Source organism: Propithecus coquereli, unplaced genomic scaffold (assembly GCF_000956105.1).
Source record: "Propithecus coquereli isolate 6110/MARCELLA unplaced genomic scaffold, Pcoq_1.0 Scaffold128, whole genome shotgun sequence".
NCBI lineage: Eukaryota > Metazoa > Chordata > Mammalia > Primates > Indriidae > Propithecus > Propithecus coquereli.
Genome location: NW_012136969.1, coordinates 982516 through 1007213, shown reverse-complemented (window position 1 = coordinate 1007213; position 24698 = coordinate 982516). Strand labels below are relative to the sequence as shown.

Sequence of the window (24698 nt, the reverse complement as noted above, 5' to 3'; positions counted from 1 at the left end):
CCTCAGTTTCCTCATCTGTAAAATGAGCACAACCCCTTGTCAGGTTCTTACGAGACTTCAACAAGATGACATGAGTCCTCGACCTAGCCATTAGCACATAGTTGTCACTCATGGCAAGGCAGCTCTTGGTGTCCTTATGGCTCAGGTTATAGGGTCCCTCTGTGGCTGCGTCTCATGGGGACCGTCCTGGTCTGACTAGAACTGGAGGCCCATGAGGACAGGGCTCTTATCCATCCTGATTACTGATGCTTCCCTCCGCAACAGTACCTGGCAAATTGTAGTGCTTAGTAGCTAGGTACCGAATAAACAAATAAACGAATGCTTAGGCAATTGCCCAGGTGAGCAACAAGTAGGGAAGAAAAATAAAGAGGAAAAAGCAAGTGGAAAGTTCTTGTAGGCCAGTCATCCAGGGCAAGAGAAACATTCTTAGGGCAGTGCGAATGCTGTAATCCAGGTGTAGGCCCCAGCCTGACATGAGATTCCAGCGCGGCCTCTGCAGCGGTCAGTGCCCCGTGCTCGCTGGCCATGAGCTGCGTGGATGGCCCACCCTGGGAGCAGGCTGAGTGCAGTGCCCAAGTATGGCCTGGGTCCATCCCCAATGGCCCCCAACAGCTGGCCCGGAAGGGGGCTGGGGTAGGTCCTTTATAGTGCGTGGAAATATGACCTTGTTTTAGGTCAATGGGTGCCTTCCAGAGTAGCAGAAGATGCTGCTGACAGCATCACCATTTCCAGACCCACAGAGCACAGTAGTTCCGTGTCCCCAGCAGAGGGTAATCCACAGCCACCAGGCTGGACCCGCCACACGGCTCTTTGGTGCCCCCTAGTGGTGCTTTCATATATGACAATAACGCCAAGTTAGCGTTCAAGAGTGGCCAGACTGCTGTGAGCTCTGGTCTCAGGCAGGATCAGGGTAGCGCAGACAAGAGGCATGGCTTGTACAGTTTGCTTTGGGAGTCAGTGCAGGAGTCACCTGGCTTCCTTCGAGAATCCCCATCCCCAGCCTCACGAGTACAGGACCCTTGTCACTTGTAAACCTACCCCAGCCCCTGCCACTCAGATCGGCATCGTGTGGCACAGAGATGGGGCTGCGTGAGGGCAACGTTAATGAGCAGATTTTTGTGGTTTATTTCCGGATCGGCACCTGCAGCTGGGGTAGATGGGCGTGGAAGCAGCTCTGCCCACCCTCAGAACCTCTCAGTGGGCCCTCCCACCTCTGCCAAGAGGCCAAGGCCATGCTCAAGGCAACTGGGATGGGTGGAGCACTGAAAGACCAGAGGCAAGAATTAGGATTTCAGGATTCAGAGAGGTCAGACCAGGCAGGGATGGGAGGTGGGGGAGGAGGAGCTATTGACAAGGCGAAAGGTAACCAGGCTGGAATGTTGGCAGCAAGAAGAGGAAGACAGTGCCAGCAGCAGTTCTATGAAAACTACCTGATGGGGTCCTGATCAACCCCAAGGAACATATGAATCGCCAGTGGAGACGGTGATTTAGAAAGCCAAGGAGATCTGGAGAAGGGGGTGTGGGCAGCTCCATCAGCACCTCCTGCAGTGCTGAGCTTGGTTCTGGGCCCACAGATCAGTGGTAGACTCAGCAGGTTGCAGAACAGGGTCCTTTTGGAAAACAGCACAGTGATATGTCTCTTCTCTGTCGATCTTCCCTCCTGAGGAAAGGTATGCAGACTCAAAGCCAGAGCTTGAGATTATTCTGGGGAGTTCCAGAGGAAAGAAAAGTCCCAATGGGTGGAGGTCCCAGAGAAGGTTCTGGTTCAACAAAAGAATGGGCAGGGTGTGGTGGCTCATGCCTGTAATCCCAGAACTTTGGGAGCTGAGGCAGGAGGATCGCTTGAGCTCAGTTCAAGACCAGCCTGAGCAACATAGTAAGACCCTCATCTCTACAAAAAAATAAGAAAAATTAGCTGGGCTTGGTGGTGCACGCCTGTAGCCCTAGCAACTCTGGAGGCTGAGACAAGAGGATCCCTTGAGCCCTGGAGTTCGCGGCTATGGTGAGCTATGATTGTGCCACTGCACTCCAGCCTGGGTGACAGAGCAGAGCGAGACCCTGTCTCTAATAAAATAAATAAAAATAAAAGAATGGTGCAACCATCTCACCAAGAGCAGGCCAGGGTGGCTTCCTGTCACTGGGGTATATAAGACAGGCCTTTTCAGATTCCCAGGAAGAGAGTTTCATTCCATTGAACAGTAGTGTATGACAGAACCAGTCCTCTACTACTGAAAATCTAAGATTCCATCATAAACCACTGCCTTTCACTGTAGAACAACAGACACAATCATCGTTAATGGCTTTACTGTTCACGCACGACCATAACGGGCCCACACTACTACATTCTGATGTCCGCTTGATCTCTAGACATTGGAGAAACCCAGATTCTGCCACTAAGTCACTGCTGACCTAAGGAACAAGCCCACCCTGTCTCCTTAGTTAAACAATGAAAGGATGTCAGGAAACCCCCATTACCTTAGTAAAGTGCAGCCCAGCTCCTGGGCAGGTAGCATTGGGGGGAAATCTCTGGCCTTGGCCACTCTGACTTTGGTTTCTGGGGATCAGCTTCCCCTGGGATGTCTCTCACTGCAGAGGCCTCAGGGAACCTGCTGTCCCCTCCAGCACTCCAGTCCAAGTGTGGACTTGATGCTCAGGGTACCAAAGAGGCCGAGCTAAGGCTTTCTGTGGCTTGAGACTGCAACTGGGAATTAAGCCTGAGAGATCATGCAGCTGGATGATCTGGCTACAAAATGGCCTGAGCCCAAGGCCCCAGCCCTCCCAGCCCTTCCTGCTTCTGTTTGGGAGCACCATTGTTCCCCAGCTCACTGGAACACAGACCATCGCCTGCCTCAAGGGCTAGGCCTTAGACAGCAGGGCCAAAAAACATAGGGTTTCCAACCTCCACCTGCCAAAGGCCTGCCTTCTGCCCCTGGGTCCCATCAAAGTACCCCTTCTTCCTGGTGATTGACCCTGGGGATGCCCACCCCTTACCCTCAGGGGCATGGCTTTACCCTGGGCCTCACCAGGACAACCCCATCAGAACACAATAGTCTGAATACAGTTCAGACACTAAACTAAACCCTTAGTGGGATCTAGTCTAAAGTCAAACAGATGTGCAAAGAAATCTTCAACTTTACTAACTTTTTTGTTGATAGTTGTATGGATGTATCAATTCTGAAACTATTTTGTGTCTATTGTAGGATTGAACAAGAGAGTAAATATTTTGATGTTGGAAGCCAGGGATCTCACTGTGGGAGAAGAGTGATGCAAATCTGGACTGGGGGAGGCAAGCAAGAACTCTGTGGTGTTGGATTTTATCCATATCTGTCTATGGCTAGCTACTGATCGTAGATAGTGCCTAGGAGCAATGACACCCTAGAAGCAGTGAGAACATCAAGTGCCTAGATCTTGGTTTCTAAACACCATTGTCCACTAAAAAGAACTAGGACTCCTCAGAGAAATGGCTGATTCCAAGGCTGGGGCAGACAAAGTGCAAGGAAAGCCTAAATCATCTTGTGCCAAGAAGTAAGAAAGTGCTCATAAACGTTATGGGGACATGTGGAAAAAACACAGGAGGCAACATTATTTCGCTGGCCAAATCTGGAAAAATTTAAGCATTGAAATAAATAATGATAGCAATGAATTATAAGATGTTGAATTATAAAGGAATCCGTGAGTCCATACTGATAGACATAAATGAAGCAGAGGAAAGGAAGACTCTTGTTTGCTGGAGAATGCTTAAATGTGATGATAGAGTTAGAAATAACCATTTTGCAGCTACCAAAATAGTAAGTGACTCAGGTAAGAATCATCAATGGATGCTGCAACCACTGAGTGAATGTTTGTGGGGGAAGAGGACACTCACACAGTCTCAAAGTGGGTCCTGCAGATTACTTAATAATTACAAAGGGGAAATGGTACCTTTCAAGTGGAGAAATCTGGCAGACATCACCTCAACCAAGTGATGACAGGTAATGTCCCAAAGTGCCATCGAACACCCCTGATGTGAACCCTACTTATGTATCCTTGGCAATCCTGCCAAGAATGCATCACATGAATCTAATCATGAAAACACATTCAGGCAAACTCAGATCGAGAAATATTCTACAAAATAACTGAACTGGAGTCTTCAGAAATAGCAATGACATGAAAGATCAAAGTGGGCTGAGGAATTGTTTGGTATTAAAGGAAACCAGAGAGATATGACAAGTAAATGCAACGCATGGGCCTGTGTTAGATCTTGCTTTGGAAAAACCACAATTGCTTTAAAGGAAGTTATTGGACCAATCAGTGAAATTTGGAAATGGATAGTGTATTCAATAATATACTGCATCCATGTTAAATTTCCTGAATTTGGTAAGTGTGGTTGTGTAAGAGAATCTCCTTGTTCTCGGGAAATACATGCAGAAGTATTCAGGGGTGAAGGATCAGGATGTCTGCTATTTATTCTCAAATGGTCCAGAAAAAATAAATGTACAGTAAACATTGTTTCATTCCCTGGGCGTCTTTTCCTCCTCTTGCCACCATCTGGCTGATTCTATCCCAGAGTTTCCCAATTCAAATTCCTGAGAGAGAGAGAGAGAGAGAGGACATGCTTGGGGAGGGCCTCTCCATCACCCCTTTTTAGGCAGAGCACTTTGTACAAGGAAACCTCATAGGTCTCTGACCAGCCTCTGGATTGGCTGCCTGGGATCACATGTCCATCCCTTGTCCAATCAGCTCTGGCCCAGGATGGGTCATGTGGTACCTAACATGGCTGCCACTGCTGCTCCAGCAATGGGGTCAGGAGGCAAGACAGTCACCTCAGAAGGGCTTGACAGGCCCCAGGCTTGGGCGGGCCAGAGCATCTTCTATCTCCAGCTCCCCAAGTTAACTCCAGAGACACCTGAAGAGCTCCCCACCTAACTTTGTGCCTCATTCTCAACCTCACTCTTTCAATAAATGTGAGAGATTCCTACACTGAGCCAGGTCTCGTGCTAGGTCCTAGGGGCACAGGAGTGACCCTACCCTCAGGAGCTCTGATCCAGGTTGCAGAGGCATGAAGAATGCAGAGAACTGGAGTGCAGGGTTGAATCACAACCAACAAACAGAAGGTAGTCAATGCTAGCTGAGGCCTGAACTCCACAGCCTGGGAACACAGAAGTGAGGTCCAAAGGGCCTCCTGGTTGGTGGCACTGGCTGTGGCTCGTGGGAGGGAAAAGGGCTCTCAGATAGGGCCCAGCTGCTGGAAAGGTGCCCGATGCCATTCCTGGAGTGTCTGTTTTCTCTTTGCACAGCCGGACCCAGCAGGACGAGACATCTCCATCCGCCCTCTCCTGGAGCATTGTGAGAACTCCCACATGACCATCTGGCTTGGCATTGTCTATGCCTACAAAGGGCTTCTCATGGTAGGTGCAGAGCAGGAGACAGAGTCGGGGGGACGCTTCTCTGTCAGGCTTCTCTTTCCCAGGAGCCTCTGTCAGCATAAAAATGAACAGAGCCCCCATGATTAAGCTCTTACTCTCTGCCAGGTCCGGTGTCTGCCACATGCTATCTCAGTTCCCACAGCAACCGTGTGAGATAAGTACATAATATCCCTGTTTCACTGATGAGGACACTGAGGCTTGGTGTCTTGCCCAAGGTCACCCAGCTAGTAAGTGGCAGAGTCAAGATCTTAACCAGAGAGTAACCCCAGGACTTGTGAGTGTGCCTCATAGCCGTCACTGTACTGCTCCCAGGAACAGCAGTCTGTTGACATCTGGTGTGTGCTCACCTCCTGCATTTCACTGGATCCTCTCTAAGTCCATCCCCATTTATATAACGGGGTGAGCAGAATCACCTGTTCTATAGAATGAGGAAAGTGAGCCTTAGGTTAAATGAGGCATTTAGCCAAAGGCTACCTGGTAACCTCCGATCTCAGCACCTGGCACTCTCCACTCTGCTTGTCTGTTCAAATCGAAGATGCACACCAAGGCTACATCTCACGATCGTGGAATTTCAAAGGTAGGAAGGTCTTGAAAGGTCAGCCTCACCCTACCTTAGCCCAGGTTGATCCTTGAATCTTCTCTGCCGTATCCCATGCAAACCATGCTCCACTTAAGTCCTTCCAGTGGCACGAAGCTGGCGTCTGCACCCTCCTCAGATCTTTCCACAGGAAACTGAAGCCACCATCCACTTCTGTGTGAAGCCCTCTTCAAAGTCAAATAAACTGGAATTTCTTGTGCTGCTCAAATGCATTCTTACTCGCTGCTGCTTCAGAGAACTTCTAGTGATTGATCCTGTGTCCTTCAAGGGGCCACACCAGAAGGGCATGTGTTGGAGGATCCTGGGCAAAGATTGTTCCCCACTTCATACCAGTTGAGACCTCCTTGTGGCTTCCATAGAGGTCTTTTGACCTCCCCCCCATGCAAGCAACAGGACCGCTGGGCTGCAATATGGGCCCCACAAGGTCATGACCTTGGAGGTGTCCACAGGAGGTGCCTGGAGTGGAAATGGGAATCTGAGGACTGTCCAAAGGTCCTGGGTGTGGATAAGAACACAGTGGGGAAACACGATCACCAGAAACTCGGGAGAGCTGTCAGAGATGAGTGGCATAGACCTGAGGGCAGAACCATTAGCAGCAGCAGAAGTTGCCAGAAAGCAGACCTCAACTCCCTGTAAAGAAGGATTTTTGTATAACAGGGAGCAGTGTCCACAGATGTCTTGGAGCCCACTGAGAAGGACAAGTTTCTGTCATGAAAAGCATGTTGTGTTGATGACCGGAGCTCCCCTCTGATCCTTATTGAATAAAGAGAGTAAAACTAGACTCTTTCCAGGATCCTTCCAGCCTGTTGTTCCTTGACTCGGAGACTCTGTGAAATCACATTGTGGTGAATCATATTGACAGCTTTAAACTGGATTTATCTGTAGTGTTTTGATCATTCATTATCTTCTCCCACCTACTTCCAAAAGTGGTTTGAGATGACTGTATCTCTTCCAGCACAGCTAATACCTTCAGCCAGCTCATGTGAGTAAAATCTGTATTTGACAGCACAGATGCTCTGCCATTTAGCCTATGTGCAGGGAACTGTCCCCGGCCCTCCTGGCCCTTGGGGTTTGTGACGAAAATCTCACTGCCACCCCTCCCCATTCTGTTCCAGAACTGCGGAATCGCAGGGCTGGAAAGAGCATGTGCAGGCCTGGAGGCCGAAAGTCCAAAGTCAGGGCAGGGCTGTGCCCCTCTGAGAGCTCTAGGGGAGAATCCGTCTTTGCCTCGTTCAGGGTCTGGTGGCTCCAGGCATTCCTTGGCTTGTGACTGCATGACTCCAGTCTCTGCCTCCACCCTCGCTCGCATGGCCTCCTCCTCTCTCCAAGTCTCTGCATTGTGTGTCCCTTATAAAGACACTTGTCACTGGATTTAGGGCCCGTCCAGATAACCCAGGATGTTCTCATCTCACAATCCTTAATTATATCTGCAAAGAGCCTTTTCCCAAATAAGGTCACATTTACAGTTTTCAGGGATTAGGGTATAGACATATATTTTAGGGCCACCATTCAACCCACTACAGATGGGTTGCTTTTCTAGTGAATTCTTCCTGATCTTCAGCTGAAATCTGCCTCAGTGTAACTTACGCCCGTGAACTCTCATTCCACTCCTTGAAGGCCTAGGAACAAGTTACTGTTTCCTCCTGACAACTCTTCAGAGTGTCAGAGATTTGCAGCCAACCCCCAGGTCCCCAGACTTGCCCATGTTTTGTGGTAGGTGGAGACTGTCGTGGTGGTTTGGTGGCCCGTCAGCAGCATGGCCGAGAGGAGGGCACGCTAACTCCCTGTCAGGGAGCCTGAGTCCCAGGCACCCCTCCAGCCCTGGCACTCACGCTGCGGGACCCCAGGCGGGTCACTTCACCTGGCCAAGCCTCTGCTTCCTCCGCAAGATGGCACAGCCACCGTGGGATCGAAGGGGTCGCATGTGAAGGAACCGGCATAAAACAGGCTTTCAACAGTTTCACGTCGGTTTCCTCCTCTCGCTCAGTATCTGGATTCCGGGCTTCTAGTTCCCCGTATTAAAGAGAATTTTTAAAAAAGAATAAATCAGGCCGTGAGCCAACACATTTAGACAAAGGATAAAGAAGAAAGGAGAGGAAAACAATCATGGTTGTATAAAATAATATCAATCACAAAACAGCTTTGAACTTGTCTTTGTATGGAACATTTCAGTCTACTAAATGCTTTCGCATCCATCCCATTTCATCCACATGGAAACCCTGTGAGTTGGTATTATTATTCCCATTTCACAGACATTGAAACTGAGATCCTGAGACTGAAGTGACATGTCCAGAGTTACCCAGCCAGTGGTTGGCAGAGCAGATTCCAGATCCTCTGGCCTTGTGTCCAGCCCCCTTCTACCACACAGCATTATACCGCCAAACTAAATCAAACCTCAAAACGAAGGTCCTCAGTGTGATGTTAAATGGTTCATGGGGCTGTCAGATGCCCCGAGATACCCTGCTGAAGCCAAAGGGAAGAGGGGCCTTTGTGAAATACCCTGGAGAAGCCGCACTGAAGCAGCGGTCCCTGTGTCAGTCAACTATCTTGGCTCTTCTCCTGCCTGTCATACCACCATTCTGCCTTCCACCCACATGCACTGCCCCTGCAGCCTGCCACCCAACAGGGCTAAACCTCAGCACTCTGCTGCAGATCACAGATGGCCTCAACTCTGTCCATTTCTATTAAGAGATCTATTGGTTAGGAGTAGAGTTGCAAGTGACACAAAAACCCAAAATAATAGTGATTGAAGAGACAGGAAATTTCCTTCTCACATACATCTAGTCCAGAGGTAAGCAATCTAGGGCTGGTGTAAGGGGCTCCCAGAATCTCAGCTTCTTGCATCTTGTGGCCCCCACATTGCCATTACACAGCTTCCACATCATGCGTCTGAGATGCCTTTGTGGTCTAAGATGGCTGCTGAAGCTCCGCCTATCACATTACACTCCAGCTGTTAGGAAGGAGGAAAAGCAACACCCCTTCCCTTTAAAGACACTTCCCAGAACTTGTACACACCACCTCCACTTATAGGCATTTCCCAGATCCTAATAATATACCACACCTAGCTTCTAGGGAAGCTGGGAAATGTAGTCTCTAATCTGGGTGGCTGTGTGCATCAGGGGATAATGGAGGTCCCTAACACAAGAGATCTACCTAGTTTAATAAAAAAAAAAAAAAAAGACTGGCCTGAACTCCTAGAGACACAGTCTACTTTTGTCACCTATTGGCCTGTGGCCTTGGGCAGGCCCCTTCCCCCTCTCTGGGACTTAGTATTCTAGAGAGTGAGGGGAGGAGGTCGAGAGCTTATCTGCAGTTCCTTCCCACTGTGGCCTGTGCTGGGTGGGTCTGTGTGTGCGCCAGTCTTGGGGGTGACGGAGAACGGGGCAATCATCACATCCCCAACCTGTGTTTCCTTGGCGGGACTCAACTCAGGGCCAGGAGTGCAGACCTGTGGTGACATCCAGAAGACCTGGCGGAGAGCAGAGCACCCCCAGCCTCGCCTCCCGAGTAACCCTCTGTCCCATTCCCATCCCCGACCGGCAGCTTCTCTGAAGAGCAAGCATGTGCTGCCCCTTGGTAACGACTGTCTCCCTTTCTGTTCACCGTTTCAGCTGTTCGGTTGTTTCTTAGCTTGGGAGACCCGCAACGTCAGCATCCCCGCACTCAACGACAGCAAGTACATTGGGATGAGCGTCTACAACGTGGGGATCATGTGCATCATCGGGGCCGCTGTCTCCTTCCTGACCCGGGACCAGCCCAACGTGCAGTTCTGCATCGTGGCCCTGGTCATCATCTTCTGCAGCACCATCACCCTCTGCCTGGTGTTCGTGCCAAAGGTATGGCGGAGTGGGGGGGGGCACCACCCTGGCCTCTGGCCTCTGCCTCCGTCACAAGGGTGTTGCTGGGATTTCTCCATTTTCTAAAAGTTTTACACATTCTTTTTTTATGATGAAGACAACTCATGTTAAGGAAGGTTTAGAAAATATAGAGAAGTAGGTGGCTCACGCCTGTAATCCTAGCACTCTGGGAGGCCAAGGCGGGAGGATCACTTGAGGTCAAGAGTTCGAGCAAGAGCGAGCAAGAGCGAGACCCCGTCGCTACCAAAAATAGAAAAATTAGCCGGGCATGGTGGCACATGCCTGTAGTCCCAGCTACTCGAGAGGCTGAGGCAGGAGGATCACTTGAGCCCAGGAATCTGAGGTTGCTGTGAGCTAGGCTGACACCATGGCACTCTAGCCCCAAGCGACAGAGCAAGACTCTGTGTCAAAAAAAAAAAATGCAGAGAAGTGAAACTCAGATTTTTCAGAATCTCCCGTAGTCCCATTACTCAAAAATAATCACTAGTAATGTTTTATTTGGGTGTTTTTTTTGCTATTTATGTAAGGATGTGTTTCCTTCCAGTCTTTTTGTTTAATGGCTAGGAGGTAATGCTTTTTAAGATATGGTTCTAACATAGCATGCATCTTGTTTTGTGGTTTGCCTCTTTCACTTACCTTTTTGTCCTTTGTATTTTCACACATTTATAACCGTTACTAAGGAAAAGTTCCATAATTTGTGTATCCATTCGATCCCTTACTTGTGAGCATTACAGTTGTTTTCAGGTTTTTTAATATGTTATAAATGAATGGTTTTTCCTGCGTAACATATTTTCCCTGTTTTCAAGTATTCCCTTAAGGCAGAGTCACAGAAGTAGTAGTATTGAGTCAAAAGAAAAAACCATTTTTAATAGCCACTTGCAATTTCCGTTTATTCAAAAGTCTGACCTTCAGGACCACCTTGAAGAGATATTTTTCAGCTATCATCTAGCAGCAGGCAGGTGAACAAGAGGCCTTGACCTCTTAGGAGCCCCCTGCCATAGGATGGTCTGTGTAGGGAAAGTGTGGCTTCAGTGGGTCCCAAGAGTAAAGGAAGGCTTGGGAAACAGAGTGGGGAAGGTTGGGGAGTGCCCCAGAGAAGGAGGAGAGGAGAGATTACCTGGGGTCCATTTAAGGAAACGGGTCACCCATGGTGCCTCCGTCCTCGCAGGAACCCTGTCAGTCCCCAGGAGCTGTGAGCTCTGTACCAGAATACCCCTGCTGTATACACCTGCGTTCTTCTCTAGTTGTCCACACCTGCCCTGGCTCCAAGCCAAGGCCGTGGCTTCACTGCTGCCCTCTGACACTCTCTCCATCTTGTAAAAGATGCCAGATGATTCTCTAAGCCCAGCTCCGATCGTGCCACTCTGCTCTGTTCCCCAAATAGCTCCTCACTGCCCTACTGGCTCTAGGATCAATCCCTGGTATTAGGCTGGCTTTCGGGACCCTCAGGTATCCTCCAGTCTCCTCAGAAAATCCTGTCCACATCCAAACTGCCCTTCCCCATAAGTGCACTGAGCCCCGGGCCTCCTGGGCCCTGCATTTGCATGCGCCATTTCTTCCCCCTTGGAGTTCTCTCATCCCCACGGTCCTTCCAGACCCTCCGCAGAGCCCAGCCCAGGCCATGGCACCACGGTGGGCACTCTGTCCTGATACCTTCTGTCCTGGTGCAGGTCGAGTTCCTTCTTCATCCCCACCCTGCACCTCTGAACCACAAGGTCCTGGTGGGCAGGGGCCACGGCCCACTTAGCTGCCGCTCTCCAGCACTGAGCCGAGCCTGCCTCAAACCAGAGGTGTTTCTAGAATAATAGGCAAGGTCAGAGTCGAGTGACAACTTTTTGTCTTATATAAAAAATGTCTTTGGATGCAGCTCAGCCATGTGCAGACTCATGACCCACAGAAACTGTGAGATGATAAACGTGCGTTGCTTTAAACTGATAAAAATAAAACAAAAACAAAGCTAGTTACCAGCCTGTCCCCAGAACTCATCAGTGATTCTAATGAACAGAGGCCTTCACTTTCCTCTATGACATTGTTTTCATCACTGTCACCCTCAGGGTTTCTTTGCCACAGGAAGCAAGGATCAAGGCAGAGGAGGCTCAGCTGGAGCTAGGCCTGAGGGCCCCCGGGGGCCTCTGCAGGATGCAGGTGGCATCATGGCCAGGAAGGACACTGAGGCTCAGTGAGGGGAGGGGTCCTGCCCAAGGTCACACACAGGCGAGTGGCAGAGCCTGGCCTGAGCCCGGGGCTCCTGATTCTCAGCCCGTGGCCTTCCTGGGGCCCCTGCTGCCTCCAGCGCAGGACCTGCTGGGAGGACAACCGTGGGGGAGGGGAGGAAGGACCCAGGGCTGTCTCTTCAATCCTGCCCCTACCTCTGTCCCCTCAGCTCATCACTCTGAGAACAAACCCAGATGCAGCAACTCAGAACAGGCGATTCCAGTTCACTCAGAATCAGAAGAAAGAAGATTCCAAAACATCCACCTCTGTCACCAGTGTGAACCAAGCAAGCACATCCCGCCTGGAGGGCCTGCAGTCGGAAAACCATCGCCTGCGAATGAAGATCACAGAGGTACCTCCCTCCGTACCCGGTAGCCGGGGCCCTCTGCTCCCACTTGAGTCCCTCTGACCTGTTGCAGGGACTCTCGGTCTCCTCCAGACCGTCTGGCCACACAGTCCCAGCTGCTGTGGTTACGGCTGCAGGAACCAGCGGTAACATATAAAACAGATAGAGGCAGTTCGTCAGAACTGGATGTGAGTTTATTGCCCACCCCGCCCAGGCTCTTGGAGTCCAGCAATACCTGACTCGAGCCATCGTCAGAAAGAAAGGAATTCATAGAGACATGTAAGCCCCAGATCCTCGTGGCTTCCTAGGTCAGTGTCTGTCTCCCCCTCCTTCTCTCTCTCCCCCCCTCTCTGTTTTTCACTCTCCCAACACCACCCAGTATCCACCCACATGTGTATGATGTACAGGAAGAGAAGGGGAAGTGAAAAGAAAGTTTTCAGGAGGGAGAGTGTGCTGCAGCAGACCTTCCCTTCGTCCTGAGAGTAATCAGCTGGTTCTTGAATATTCCGGAGAGGACACACTCAGATTCCTTTGTGCCCAAACCACATCTCAAATTCTGGACTTATTTCTGTACCAGGGAGGGGAAACCAAATTACCTTCCTCTTCTCCACCCCTCCCTTTGGGTCGGGGGTATGACCAGACCCATGGTCTGCCGGCTGTATATTCCCTTAAGGAATTATTAATTAGAGTTAGTCAGGATTAATTATTAATAAAGGGGTTCTGATTCAGTGGCGGGGGCAGGAGAGTGACAGAGGAAAGTGTGTTGGTTAGGATGCTGGCTGAGTTGCTAACAAAGAGGCCCCAAAATAAAGTGGCCCAGAAAAAAAATATGTTTCTTTCTCTCTCACCTAATGTTGCTGAGGAGAGAGGTCCCAGTTGGGCAGCTCTGTTCCCCACACTCACAGCTGGACTGGATTACTTCCCCCAGCCTTCCTGCCATTCCCAGGGTGTTTTCCTCATCTACACAAGACGGGTGGAAGGCATGTCCTGCTCTCAGTCTCAGGAAGGGAAGAGGCAGGAAGTCCACGCGAGGGATTGCCTTTTAAGCAAGTAACACGAAAAACGCACACATTTTGCTTCTGCTCCAGTTACATTGGCAAGAACTTACCTGAGCACACTTAGCCGCAGAGGAGGCTGGGAAATGTAGTCTCTAGCTGGACAGCTGCAAGGAAGAAATGAGACACGGGGGCACCAGATTAGATAGATACAGGATGCCCAGTTAAATTTGAATTTCAGATCAACAACCAATCATATTTTTTAATATAATATATCCCATGCAATACCTGGGATATGCTTATACTAAAAAAAGACTCATTGTTATCTGAAATTCAGATTTGACTGGCATTCTGTATTTTTATTGTCTACATCCGGCAGCCCTTGGAGGGGCTCACGGTAGTCTGCCACAGAGAGCCACCGCGCAGACGTCTGTGTACCTGAGGGTGACTGCTTAAGGATGGGGCAGCCCGCCGTCAGCCACCAGAGCAAAGCGGGAAAGGTTACTGGCCCCCAAAGCCGGGTTCTGTTTCAGTGTCGGACGTCTCTGTGGTTAGTAATAACGTACCTGTGCGCCTTCACATTTCACCTCTTGCACACTCCAGCGCTGAAGGGTTCACGCACTCTAGGAAACGCAGGCCACTGTAGAAATTGAATCACAATCTGGCCTCCTGTTTCTCCCACCCTTTGACCCTATCCCTGCCGTTTGAGTCACACAGAAAAGGGTCTCTCTCTCCTGCTCCATGTGAAAGCTTATCAATGAACTTCTAATTGAATGGCTGTGCTCCCCGATGCCAGGACAGCACTTTACAGTTTATAAGGTCTCCTCCCTTCTACCATAGTAGGATGCCCACTACCCCCCCAACTACCACCCCCCGCCCCACCACACACACAGTTCCCAGGCTTCTCTGGGACGAGTTGCCCCAGGACTTGCACCTGATTTTCCTATAACCTGGGGGTGACTGGGACCTATCCTGACTAACTCTGAGTGAGCCCCTGTTGGTCTGAGTCCCCATGACAGTGTGAGGCTCAGAGATGACTAGCCCTGCACATCCGTCCTTCCCACTGAGGATCCTATCGGGTATCAGCAATAATTATTAGAGTAGCAGCTTCCCCTTGCTAGGTGTCAGGCCCTGGGCCAGACTTTCCATGCATTGTCTCATTTGATCTTCATAACCCGCACATGAGGTAGGGACTGTTATCACCCCATTCTACAGATGAAGAAATTGAGACTCGAATCTCGTAGGCCAAGACACAGCCAGCAAGGGGCAGCCCTGGGTTTGCGCCTGGGCCTGGCCAACCCCGGAGCTGGAGCTCTTCCTCTCTCCCTGCCCCGCCTCCCTGGGCTTGCTGGGCTGCTCCATCAAGGCTGAAGCCTCCACTGAACACGTAATTGCAAAGCACAGGTCCCCCCTCATCATGGCTTCTCCTTGAACAAGAGCTGGCAAGGTCCGTCTGCATCTCCTCCCCGAGATGCAGCAGCCCCCAGGCTCTCAGCGCCCCACTGAAGCCAGGCAGAGGCCCAGCCCTGTGAGGTCTGGCTGCCCGAGCTGGGACAGGGGCAGCACTGAGGACGCTGACTCAGCCGGAGCCTTTTCTTCTAGCTGGATAAAGACTTGGAAGAGGTCACCATGCAGCTGCAGGACACGCCAGAAAAGACCACCTACATTAAACAGAACCACTACCAAGAGCTCAACGACATCCTCAGCCTGGGGAACTTCACTGAGAGCACAGGTGAGAGGAGGTGGGGCCCTGGAACGTGGGCACCTGGCTTTCCCACACCAGCTGTCCATCTCCCATTCTACAGATGAAGAAACTGAGGGTCAGAGAGGGCAGAGGACTGATCTGAAGCCACACACACAGAGCTGGAGCACCCGGAAGCGCTGTCTCCTGACCACAGCTCAGGGTCCACTTGGAACCCCACCCTGCCTGGACCTGGAGCTTCTATTTCTAATCCGTGGTGTTCCAGTTCCTCACGTACACAACGTGGCAGCATTCCCAATGTACTTACTGGGGGCGTATACCATTTTCCCTTTTGTTCTTAGCGAGTAGTTTACTTTTACTTCACTGAACAATGTTTCACAGGTTCAAACACACCCCATCATTTCATAAGAAAAGACTAGTCAGGGAGATAGAATATGATGCTCAATCTCGCCAACCACCTAGAGAATGCCGACTGCAATAACACAAACCATTTTTTGCCTACCTTTTGGAAAAAATTTAAAGATTACCAGTGTTGGTAAGAATGTTTGGAAATGGGCATCTTCTGGCAGTATTTTGGAAGTCAGTCTGGCACTCTCCAAATGGTAAACATCTTGATCTGGCAACTCCACTAGCAGGAACCTGCCCCTTACAAATGCTCCCACCTGGGCAAAGATATAAACACACGATGTACATCACCATGTTATTGGTAAGTGAGAAAAGCTGGAATTAAATGATCATTATTTGGGGTGGCTTAATTAATTAAGATACAACCAAACATGGCACTATTATTATTATTATTATAAACTATTATTATAAAAAGTGAGGTGGGTCTGTTTGTGCAGATATGGAAAGATCTCCAAGTGAAAAAAGCAAGATGAAGGCCAGCACTGTGATTATGGTACACACAGGTAGATCCTACCTCACATCTTACACAAAAATTAATTCCAGATGGATAAAAGATTTAAATATAAAAAGCAAAACCAAGAAAGTACCAGAAGAAACCAAAGGAGAATTTTTTAAAAACAATTTCAGAGAGGAGAAAGCCTTTCTCAGTATGATGCAAGACAAAAACCACAAAAGGAAAGGTTGATAAATTTAGCTACAACAAGAATTTTTTTCACAATGCAAAAGCTATGATAAGTACAGTCAAAAAATCAAGCAACAGACTCAGCCAAAAAATACTTTAACTCCAATAACAAGCTTATGCCCCTATATAAGGAGAAAATCTATGTAATTATATACAAATTAATAAGCAAAAGACCAACAACCCAAAAGAAAAATGAGAAAAACAGAGTTCTCATAAAAGAAAATAGAAATGGTTCTTACACTTAATGAAAAGATGATCAATCTCACTCCTTATTAAAGGAATGCAAATTAAATCTGCAATGAGATATCATTTTCTCCTCTAAGACTGGCAAAAATGAGAGATCAAAAAGTTGCTGAGAGTGTAAGGAAACAGGTGGGGAGAGGGGCGTTCTCAAACATTGCTGGTTGAAATAGAGATTATTATGACCCAGCAATTCCACTTCTGGAATTTATTCTGCATGTCTTAGTCTGTTTGTACTGCTATAACAAAATACCACAGACTTGTTAATTTATAAACAACAGAACTTTATTTCTGCCAGTTCTGGAGACTGGGGATTCCAAGATCAAGGCGCCAGTCGATTGGGTGTCTGGTGAGGACCCAGTCTCCACCTCGGAGATGCCGCTTGGATCGCTGCCTCCTCCGAGGGAGAAACACTGTGTCCTCCCATGGTAGAAGGGACGGAAGGAAGTGGACCCGCTCCCTTAAGCCCTTTTATAAGGGCCCTAGTCCCATCCATGAGGGCTGCACTCTCACGACTTAACCACCTCCTAAAGGCCTCACCTCTTAATACGATCACATTGGCCATTAAGTTTCAACACATGAATTTGGGGGGACACATCCAGACCACAGCGTTTGCATCTATAGTCGATTCTGGTTATTTTTCATAGCCGAACTGGTCTGCAAAGTCACATGAACAGTGAATGAGCCATTGCTCCTAGGGGAAATACGGGTTAGGATCTTGTAAGCCTCTTGCAGGTTGACATTTCTGTCAACCAGTCAATACATAACTTTGTTTTTATGTGTGTTTCGGTTTAAAGACACCTTATTCAATATATATTGTTGATTCATTAGCATCGCACTCATGGCCAACAACACCTGATGGAAGCTTATCTAACACACGCATTTTCTCCACGAGGCACATCACAGCCCTCTTCTGCCTAGCAACACCAGACAGCACTTCAGCACTATGCTTGGGGGCCATCTTAAACAGCAGAATCACCAAGAGAAAGCACAAATATATGAAAAACATGTCACTAAATAACCCCAAAAAACATACCTGTTTACAGTGTGAGAGCTGAAAGGAGGAGGCAGAGCCTCACCTTGTTCAACCTGAGCTGGGAGCGTGTGCATCAGGCAACTCAAATGTTTCAAATTTCTGTGCACGTCCGCAAATGACCACAAAAGCATGGCGAGTATGGATTTGGGGGTTACAAATAAATTTTAGCAAGAAGACAATATCTGCAAATATGGAATCCATGAATAATTAGGACGTACTCACATGGGTGCAAAATGACACACATATAAGGTTGCCCACTGCAGCAAAAACAAACAAAATCACCAATGCTTCTCTCTAGACCAAATGAATCCAAATCTCTCAGGTGGGAGCCAGGTTTTCATATTTCTTTATATCTCCCCAGATGGTTCTGAAGCACAAAGAGAGTAGAGAGAATTTATATCACCATGTTTGGTGGCCACACAATACTCCTTTGAATGGAGGCCTCATAATTTACATAACTAATCTTTGGTTACTGGACAAATTCAGATTAGTTCCAACATTAATATTGTAAATGATGCTGAATTGAGTATCTTATAAATAACTTTGCATATATCCTCGATTATTTCTTTAGGACAATTCCCAGAAGTGGAAATTCTGGGTAAAAATAGGCACTTTTTACGGTGTCTAACACATTGACAACATCCCCTCCATAAGACTATGTCCATTTATACTTCCACCAGCAGTTTACTATTATTATTCTTTTCAACCTTTGCCAACCTTATCAAAATTATACCTTGGAGGTTTTGTTCTTTGTCATTACATCCCTATCTACCCGTGAAAAGGGACTTAATATTAGAACCACTCATTTCTAAGTTATGTTGCCTGCATTAGTTGACTTGACATCACCCGCTTTTTCTTGGAGAGAAGGAGGGCACGGGGCATGCCACACACGTCCCCAACACAGTGCTTCTGTCCCAGGACAGAGACTGCCCTGCTCACTGCCTTGGTCCCACACTTAGTACAGAGGGACGACGGGCTCTTTTGCATTCTCTCTCCTTGGGCATCATCCTACTAAACATTGCATTGTTGATTTTTAAAAACCGAGTTAACAGAATGTGTTGTGATATTGTTGTTTTGCATTCAGATGGGGGAAAGGCCATTTTAAAAAATCACCTCGATCAAAATCCCCAGCTACAGTGGAACACAACAGAGCCCTCTCGAACATGCAAAGATCCTATAGAAGATATAAACTCTCCAGAACAGTAAGTGCCTTCTCCTTGAGAGTTATTACTGAACAATATGCTACTCCTACACAACAGTTTACAATTTGCACCGTGTTTTCACATCCGTTATTTTATTTGCTCTCCACAGTGATCCCATGATGCAGATCTAATTACAATGCTTTTTTTACGTATGAGAAAACTAATATTCAAAAAAGGGGAGGTGACTTATCAAAGCTCACCCAGCTGTTAAGTGCAGGAGATGGGATTTGAACTTGGATCTGTCCAACATCAAATCCTGTGTTCTCCCCTGTAGCGCGCTGTCTTTGCTATGTGTAAAAGCTAACCTTTCTAAATGCATTTACTTAACAGGGATTTTCTGGGACCCACGATGTGTCAGGCACAGGTGCTGGGGACATAGTAGCAAAGAAAACAGACTGAAATGTCTCCCTTCCTGATGCTCCCATTCTATCCAGAAGGATAACCAAATAGAATAGAAAGGCATACTATGTCAATGACAGGTGCTTTGGAGAAAAATAAAGCAGGAAAAGGAATGAGGGAGTGTCATTTTAAATAGGGTGGTCAGAGAAGACACAATGAGAAGGTGACGTTGAAGCAGAGACCTGAACATCTCAGTTAGCTGTGTCCACTGGCAATTTTAGTTCTTCCCATCTTACAGCAGATTGGAAGCAGAGGTTAGAGACATCAACTCTGAAACGTGGCCTCTGGGAAGTGACACGCAGTGGAACCAGCAAAAGCCACCAAATCATCGACTGTAGCACAATTTGGGGCCACTAGTGTTAGAGCTAACAGACTATCAACCCACTTAGCTCCAAGGCCTGGCCAGCGTACTGCCCAGAACGGTTACTGATGGTTACATGGCATTTGTCAGAGTTTGCCCAGCGTTTGCCTCCACTAGAGCGTAAGCACCTAGAAGATAAGGTACGAGCCCTCATGTGTCCTCTGGACTGAACACAGGTGCCGGCATTGAGTGGGCTGTTGGCAAGCGTCTGTTGAATGAATGAAAACATGAGCAGGGTCCTCACAAACAGCAGAATGCTGCGGCTCTGACGACCGAGACAGATACCCACCTTGCCTAGGCCGACAGCCCTGCCCTGGGTGCTTGGACAGGGCACCCTTTTCCCAGGTCAGAGTTTATCTTCAACTCCCCTTTTTTTCCTGGACGTTTTGCCTTAAGGAATAGATCATGGCTGACATCCCACAGGTTCAACGTAAATTTCAAAACGAGATCTACAGCACTCTAGTTTCATCCCAGGCACACCTGGAAGGTGTCTCTTGGGAGAAGCCTTTCTGGTCAGTGGGGGTAGCGCTTCACCTGCACCCATCTGTCTCAGAACCCATCAGTGCCCCGATAACCTCCAAGGGCACACCAGCGGAGACGAGACACCCCTGTGAGTTGATTTGCCTCCAGCACAAAGCAATGTGGTTTAAGAGAAGAGTCCCAACTTCCCCGGTTCCGGTTTCGTTTCCACGAGCAAGTTACATAAACTCTGTACCCTTCCCTCAATCCCTCATCATTATAATAATATAAAAAATAATCCCTCATGCTTTAAATTATAGCAATATTTCTTTTGCCTACTGGGTGTTTGTTAATATCTGGGGTCTTTGTTTTTGTTTTCGTTTGCACCTGCGTGGCCAGGCACTGGGGACACGGGAAGGCATAAGAATTCAGCCCCTTCCCTCCAGGAGTGCACCATGACAGGAGGGCCAGTGGAGAACTGCGTGAGAGGGCGGCTGAGCAGAGCAGGGGAGCAATCACCTGGGCACCCTCCCCGAAGCAGCCTTTTCAGTAGTTAAGGCGACATGACAGTCATTAAGACTGGGAGGGTGTGGCAGTGAGAAGGAAGTCAGAGGACAGGACAGCCCCTTTCCCCTTGCTGCTCCTCCACTGGCCACGTGCAAACCCACCCCCTGGCTTGGCCCCACCTCCAGTTTTCTCTGGCTCCATTTCTGGGTATTTACCAAGGGTTCTGGGGGCTTAGAGGAGGAAGGGGGCCCACTCTCTGACACTTAAACTGAATCTTGAAAGAAACACAGTTCGTCCAGTTGAGAAACAGAAAGAATATTCCAGACAGGGAAACAGTGGAAGAACACACAGGAGCAGGATTTTAGGGGAAACTGTAACAGCTGCCAGAGGACAAGGCTTGCCAGGAGAGGGCAGAAGATTCACCTGGAGAGTCTGGCGAGAGAGAGATCGTAGGGCACCCTGAAGGTCACATCAGTGCATGTCCTATTTTCCCTTCCCCAGCTTCCCAGTGTTGAAAAGATAACAGTAGTCCCCAAAGAAGCTGAAAGACCAGGGAGGAGCCTGTTGGAATTGACCCAGCAAGAAGGCATGAGGTCCTGGGCAAGGCACTGAAGAGGGGACAGAGGAAGGATAGAGCCACCAAGGAGCCTTCCAGGGATAGAGCTGAAAGCCAGGTCCACGTGGAAGTGTGCAAGAGTAGAGAATGAGACATGTCTGTGTTTGCAGCAAAGCCCTGTTAGAAGGGCAAAGCCTTGTCCTTAGTAATACAGACGGTCCCAACTTAAAATTTTTCAAATTTACGATGATTTGAAAGTGATACACATTCAGTACAGTATTCAATACATTACATGAACTATTTAATACTTTATTATAAAATAGGCTTTATGTTAGGTGACGTTGCCCAACTGTAGGCCGATGTAAGTGTTCTGAGCACATTCGAGGCAGGCTAGGCTAAGCTATGAAGCTTGGTAGGTTAGGTGTATTAAATGCATTTTTGACTTCCGATATTTTCACCTTACTATGGATTTACTGGGATATAGCCCCACTGTAAGTCAAGGAACATCTTTTCTGCTATGACATTTTTAATAATTGTCAAATCCCAGACCGGAGGCCCAAGAAGACTGCATCTTCCTTGTTTATTCTGGTCTCCCTGGTTATTCCCAGGGCAGTAGCTGGTTCACGTAGGCTTTCGTCACATGCCTGCAGACAGCTGAACAGTTAGGTGATTGGATGGACAGATCTCGGATTCAGTGTCCTTAGCGTTTTCAGCCAAAGCGAAACCAAGGAGCAGCCTTATAGCCTGCACTGACACTTCTCCTTGTCTTTCTCTCCAGCATCCAGCGCCGGCTGTCCCTCCAGCTCCCCATCCTCCACCACGCCTACCTCCCGTCCATAGGAGGCGTGGACGCCAGCTGTGTCAGCCCCTGCGTCAGCCCCACCGCCAGCCCCCGCCACAGACACGTGCCACCCTCCTTCCGAGTCATGGTCTCGGGCCTGTAAGGGTGGGAGGCCTGGGGCCGGGGCCTCCCCCGTGACAGAACCACTCTGGGCAGAGGCGTCTGCTACAGGAACACTCTCGGCTCTGGCTGCGGAGAAGCCGGGCGCCATGGCTGGCCTCTCAGGACTGCTGGGATGGCACTCAGGAGGACAGGAAGGGAGGGGGGACTTGGCACCTGACCTCGAGCCTTATTTGTGAAGCTCTTATTCCTTCACAAAGAAGAGGAATGGAAACGGCTTCTTCCTTAATGTCTGCAAACAAGGAGGAGCTGGGATATTTGAAACTTGCAAAAAAAAAAAAAAATCTAGACAAGGAGAGAGGCACTAGAACTCCAGCTGGAAGTCACTGAGTAGCCTGAAGCAGCCTTGGGAAGAGGCACGGGGCTTCTGGAGAAACCGCCTCTGCACTCTGCACACACGTCGCTGGCTGTGGCCCCTCAGGCCAGCCCTTCTCCACTCTGGGGGAGGAGGTGGGCAGGGCCACCAGGCCCCCAGCCGCCAGGCCAGCCAACCTCAGCCTTCCTGGAACAGGGAGTCTGCAAGAGCTGCAGACAGGCACAGCCCTGGGGCAGGCGCACCAGAGGGCTGGGGTACCGGAGCAGGCGGACTTGCATGCTCCTGATGGGACCTCCATCACCAAACGAGATGTTTGTTACTCTGGTAAATGCCACACATTAACACAATAACACCCGTTCCGGGGACCGTGGGGATTTAGGGCACGTCACTGCAGACTCGCTCTGCAGCATTCACCGACAGTCTCTCATGCACCCACCACGTCGGCCATGTCCTTGTGTTCACATCGGGTGTTCCCAGTAATAAGGGGGACCGCCCGAGCTAATCATGGAATGTCTGTTCCCAGCAAACACGATAAGGAAAGATTGTGCACTTTAACCTCTCTCATCAGGGCCCAAGGGCTGGCTGGGATTTTTTTTTTTTTTCCACTGACTTTGTTTCTGACCAAAGTGAATCGGGGGCATTCTGCTAAAAAACATCCCTGTAGCCATGGGGAGAGAGTTGCTGGCTGAGGGCTTCCCTTGGGTTCCAGAAGGCGGCCTTCCACCCAGACAAGCCAGTGAGCTCTCCCCGGGGGTCCCTGGGGGCGATCAGTCGGCAGACTGACTCTCACTCATGAGATCACTCTTCCCTTTCGAGTGAACCCCAAGGAGCACTGGCCTGGGAGCCAGACAGCCCTGGGTTCAAGTCCTCAGTCCCCTGCTGACTCCCTTCGTGACCTTGGGCAAGTCACTAGTGTCTCTCTGAGCCTCAGTTTCCCCTCTGTAACAGATCGGGGTTAAAATAACACCCATCCTGCCTACCTCACAGGGTCACTCTGAAGATAGAAACGTGATCTCGTCCAGGAAAGCTTGGTACCAGTGAAGCGGCCCTGACCCGTGAGGTATTAGTGTGACTAGACCTTCAGCCCTTACTACAGCCGGGGGTGTGGCCCAGAGAAGCTTCCAGCACAGCCCTCTACCCCGAAAAGCCCGGCTGGAGGGAGGCTCCCCATGACTTTTCTGACATTCCTAGACAGGTTCATTCTTTGCTAAAGAAAGGCCTGAATGACAACGTCCAGGACGTCTGCACAACTGAGCAGCTTGCTCACTCCCTAAAGAAACCTAATGGCAGCTTCAACAGGCAGGCAATAATCTCTTCCCAGAACCACTGCAGTCAGGAACACACTGTTGTCACCACCAGGCTTTGACGAAAGGGCCCACAGGAATCTTACCATCGCCAACATTTCAAAACACCCTATTTCACGTAGCATAGCTTTCTGCTCCCCTCCCCAAAGAGAGGTTACGGAGGTACTATAGCTTTTAGGGAAAAAAAAAAATGTTAACACATCACAGGTCAAGTTGAAGTCATTCTCTGTTTAGGCACTAAAAATCGGTGTTGTCACTCACTGTGTATTACCAGTATTTACTTGCTTTCTTGATTTCACCAAAACCAAATTTAATTTAAAGGACCACATTAATTTTTCAAAGGGAAAGAGACAATTAATTGTACATAATGTATACACACAAAAAATACCTGTAGAAATATTATTCCAGCATAGCAGGAAAAAAACAAAAGTATTGGACTGTCGGAGGTGAGTGTGTGTGTCTGTAACCCTTTGTGACTCCCGAACGTGCACAGTCTTCTAGGTTAACCCACGAAGTACATTCTCTGTCTTACTGATACTGTAGGTTCACCCATTTTTTTTTAATTTCCCGCAAATAACAAGACCCACAGAAGTGACTCTAGCTATTTAATGGTTCTGTTCTTTTATATGCAGCAAACACACCGTCCATTTCTGAAGAGGCTTCGGCCTGAAGGCATTTTCCAATGATGTTAGTGCACAATTGCTTTAAATTAGACTGGAACTGCCAGAATCAAATGTAAATGAGGAATTTCTCATACCCCTACTGCATGGTATCGATTTTTAATAAATTGTTGCAAATTTGTTTTTATGAATAAAAGGAAAAAGACTGTCATCTTTAATGCCTACTCTTCCCAAAACACAGGTCAGATAGGGGCATATTCCTCTGCTCAGAAACTTAAGGGACAGTTCTGGGGTTGCCTGCTCAGCATCATCCCTTCCTTCAGAAACCACCTTCCCGGTCTTCTGCTGACAGCGCAGGGCAGCCCTGTCACCATGGGACCCCAACTTTTGGCCACAGCTGATTGACCTGAGGGTAGCAACCTGACCCAAATCGGGCCAATAAATCCCTTCCCCAGGATTCTTCCATGTAGAGAAATTTAGCCTGCCACGAAAGAGAGACATGGAGCCACAGAGAGAGAAGCAGGATCCAGAGT

The 24698-nt window shown here is 48.8% G+C and overlaps 1 protein-coding gene across 1 annotated transcript in view; it reads left to right on the top strand.

The window, feature by feature from the left end:
* The window catches only part of GABBR2 (gamma-aminobutyric acid (GABA) B receptor, 2), a 377813-nt gene extending 353430 nt beyond the window's left edge, over window positions 1-24383 (top strand). The window contains exons 14-19 of the mRNA XM_012638275.1: window positions 5277-5387; window positions 9615-9839; window positions 12244-12426; window positions 15018-15147; window positions 18565-18682; window positions 21743-24383. Coding sequence (XP_012493729.1) covers window positions 5277-5387; window positions 9615-9839; window positions 12244-12426; window positions 15018-15147; window positions 18565-18682; window positions 21743-21908 — 933 coding nt within the window. The 3' untranslated portion in view covers window positions 21909-24383. The remainder of the gene's footprint in view (window positions 1-5276; window positions 5388-9614; window positions 9840-12243; window positions 12427-15017; window positions 15148-18564; window positions 18683-21742) is intronic.
* Window positions 24384-24698: the final 315 nt, after the last annotated feature.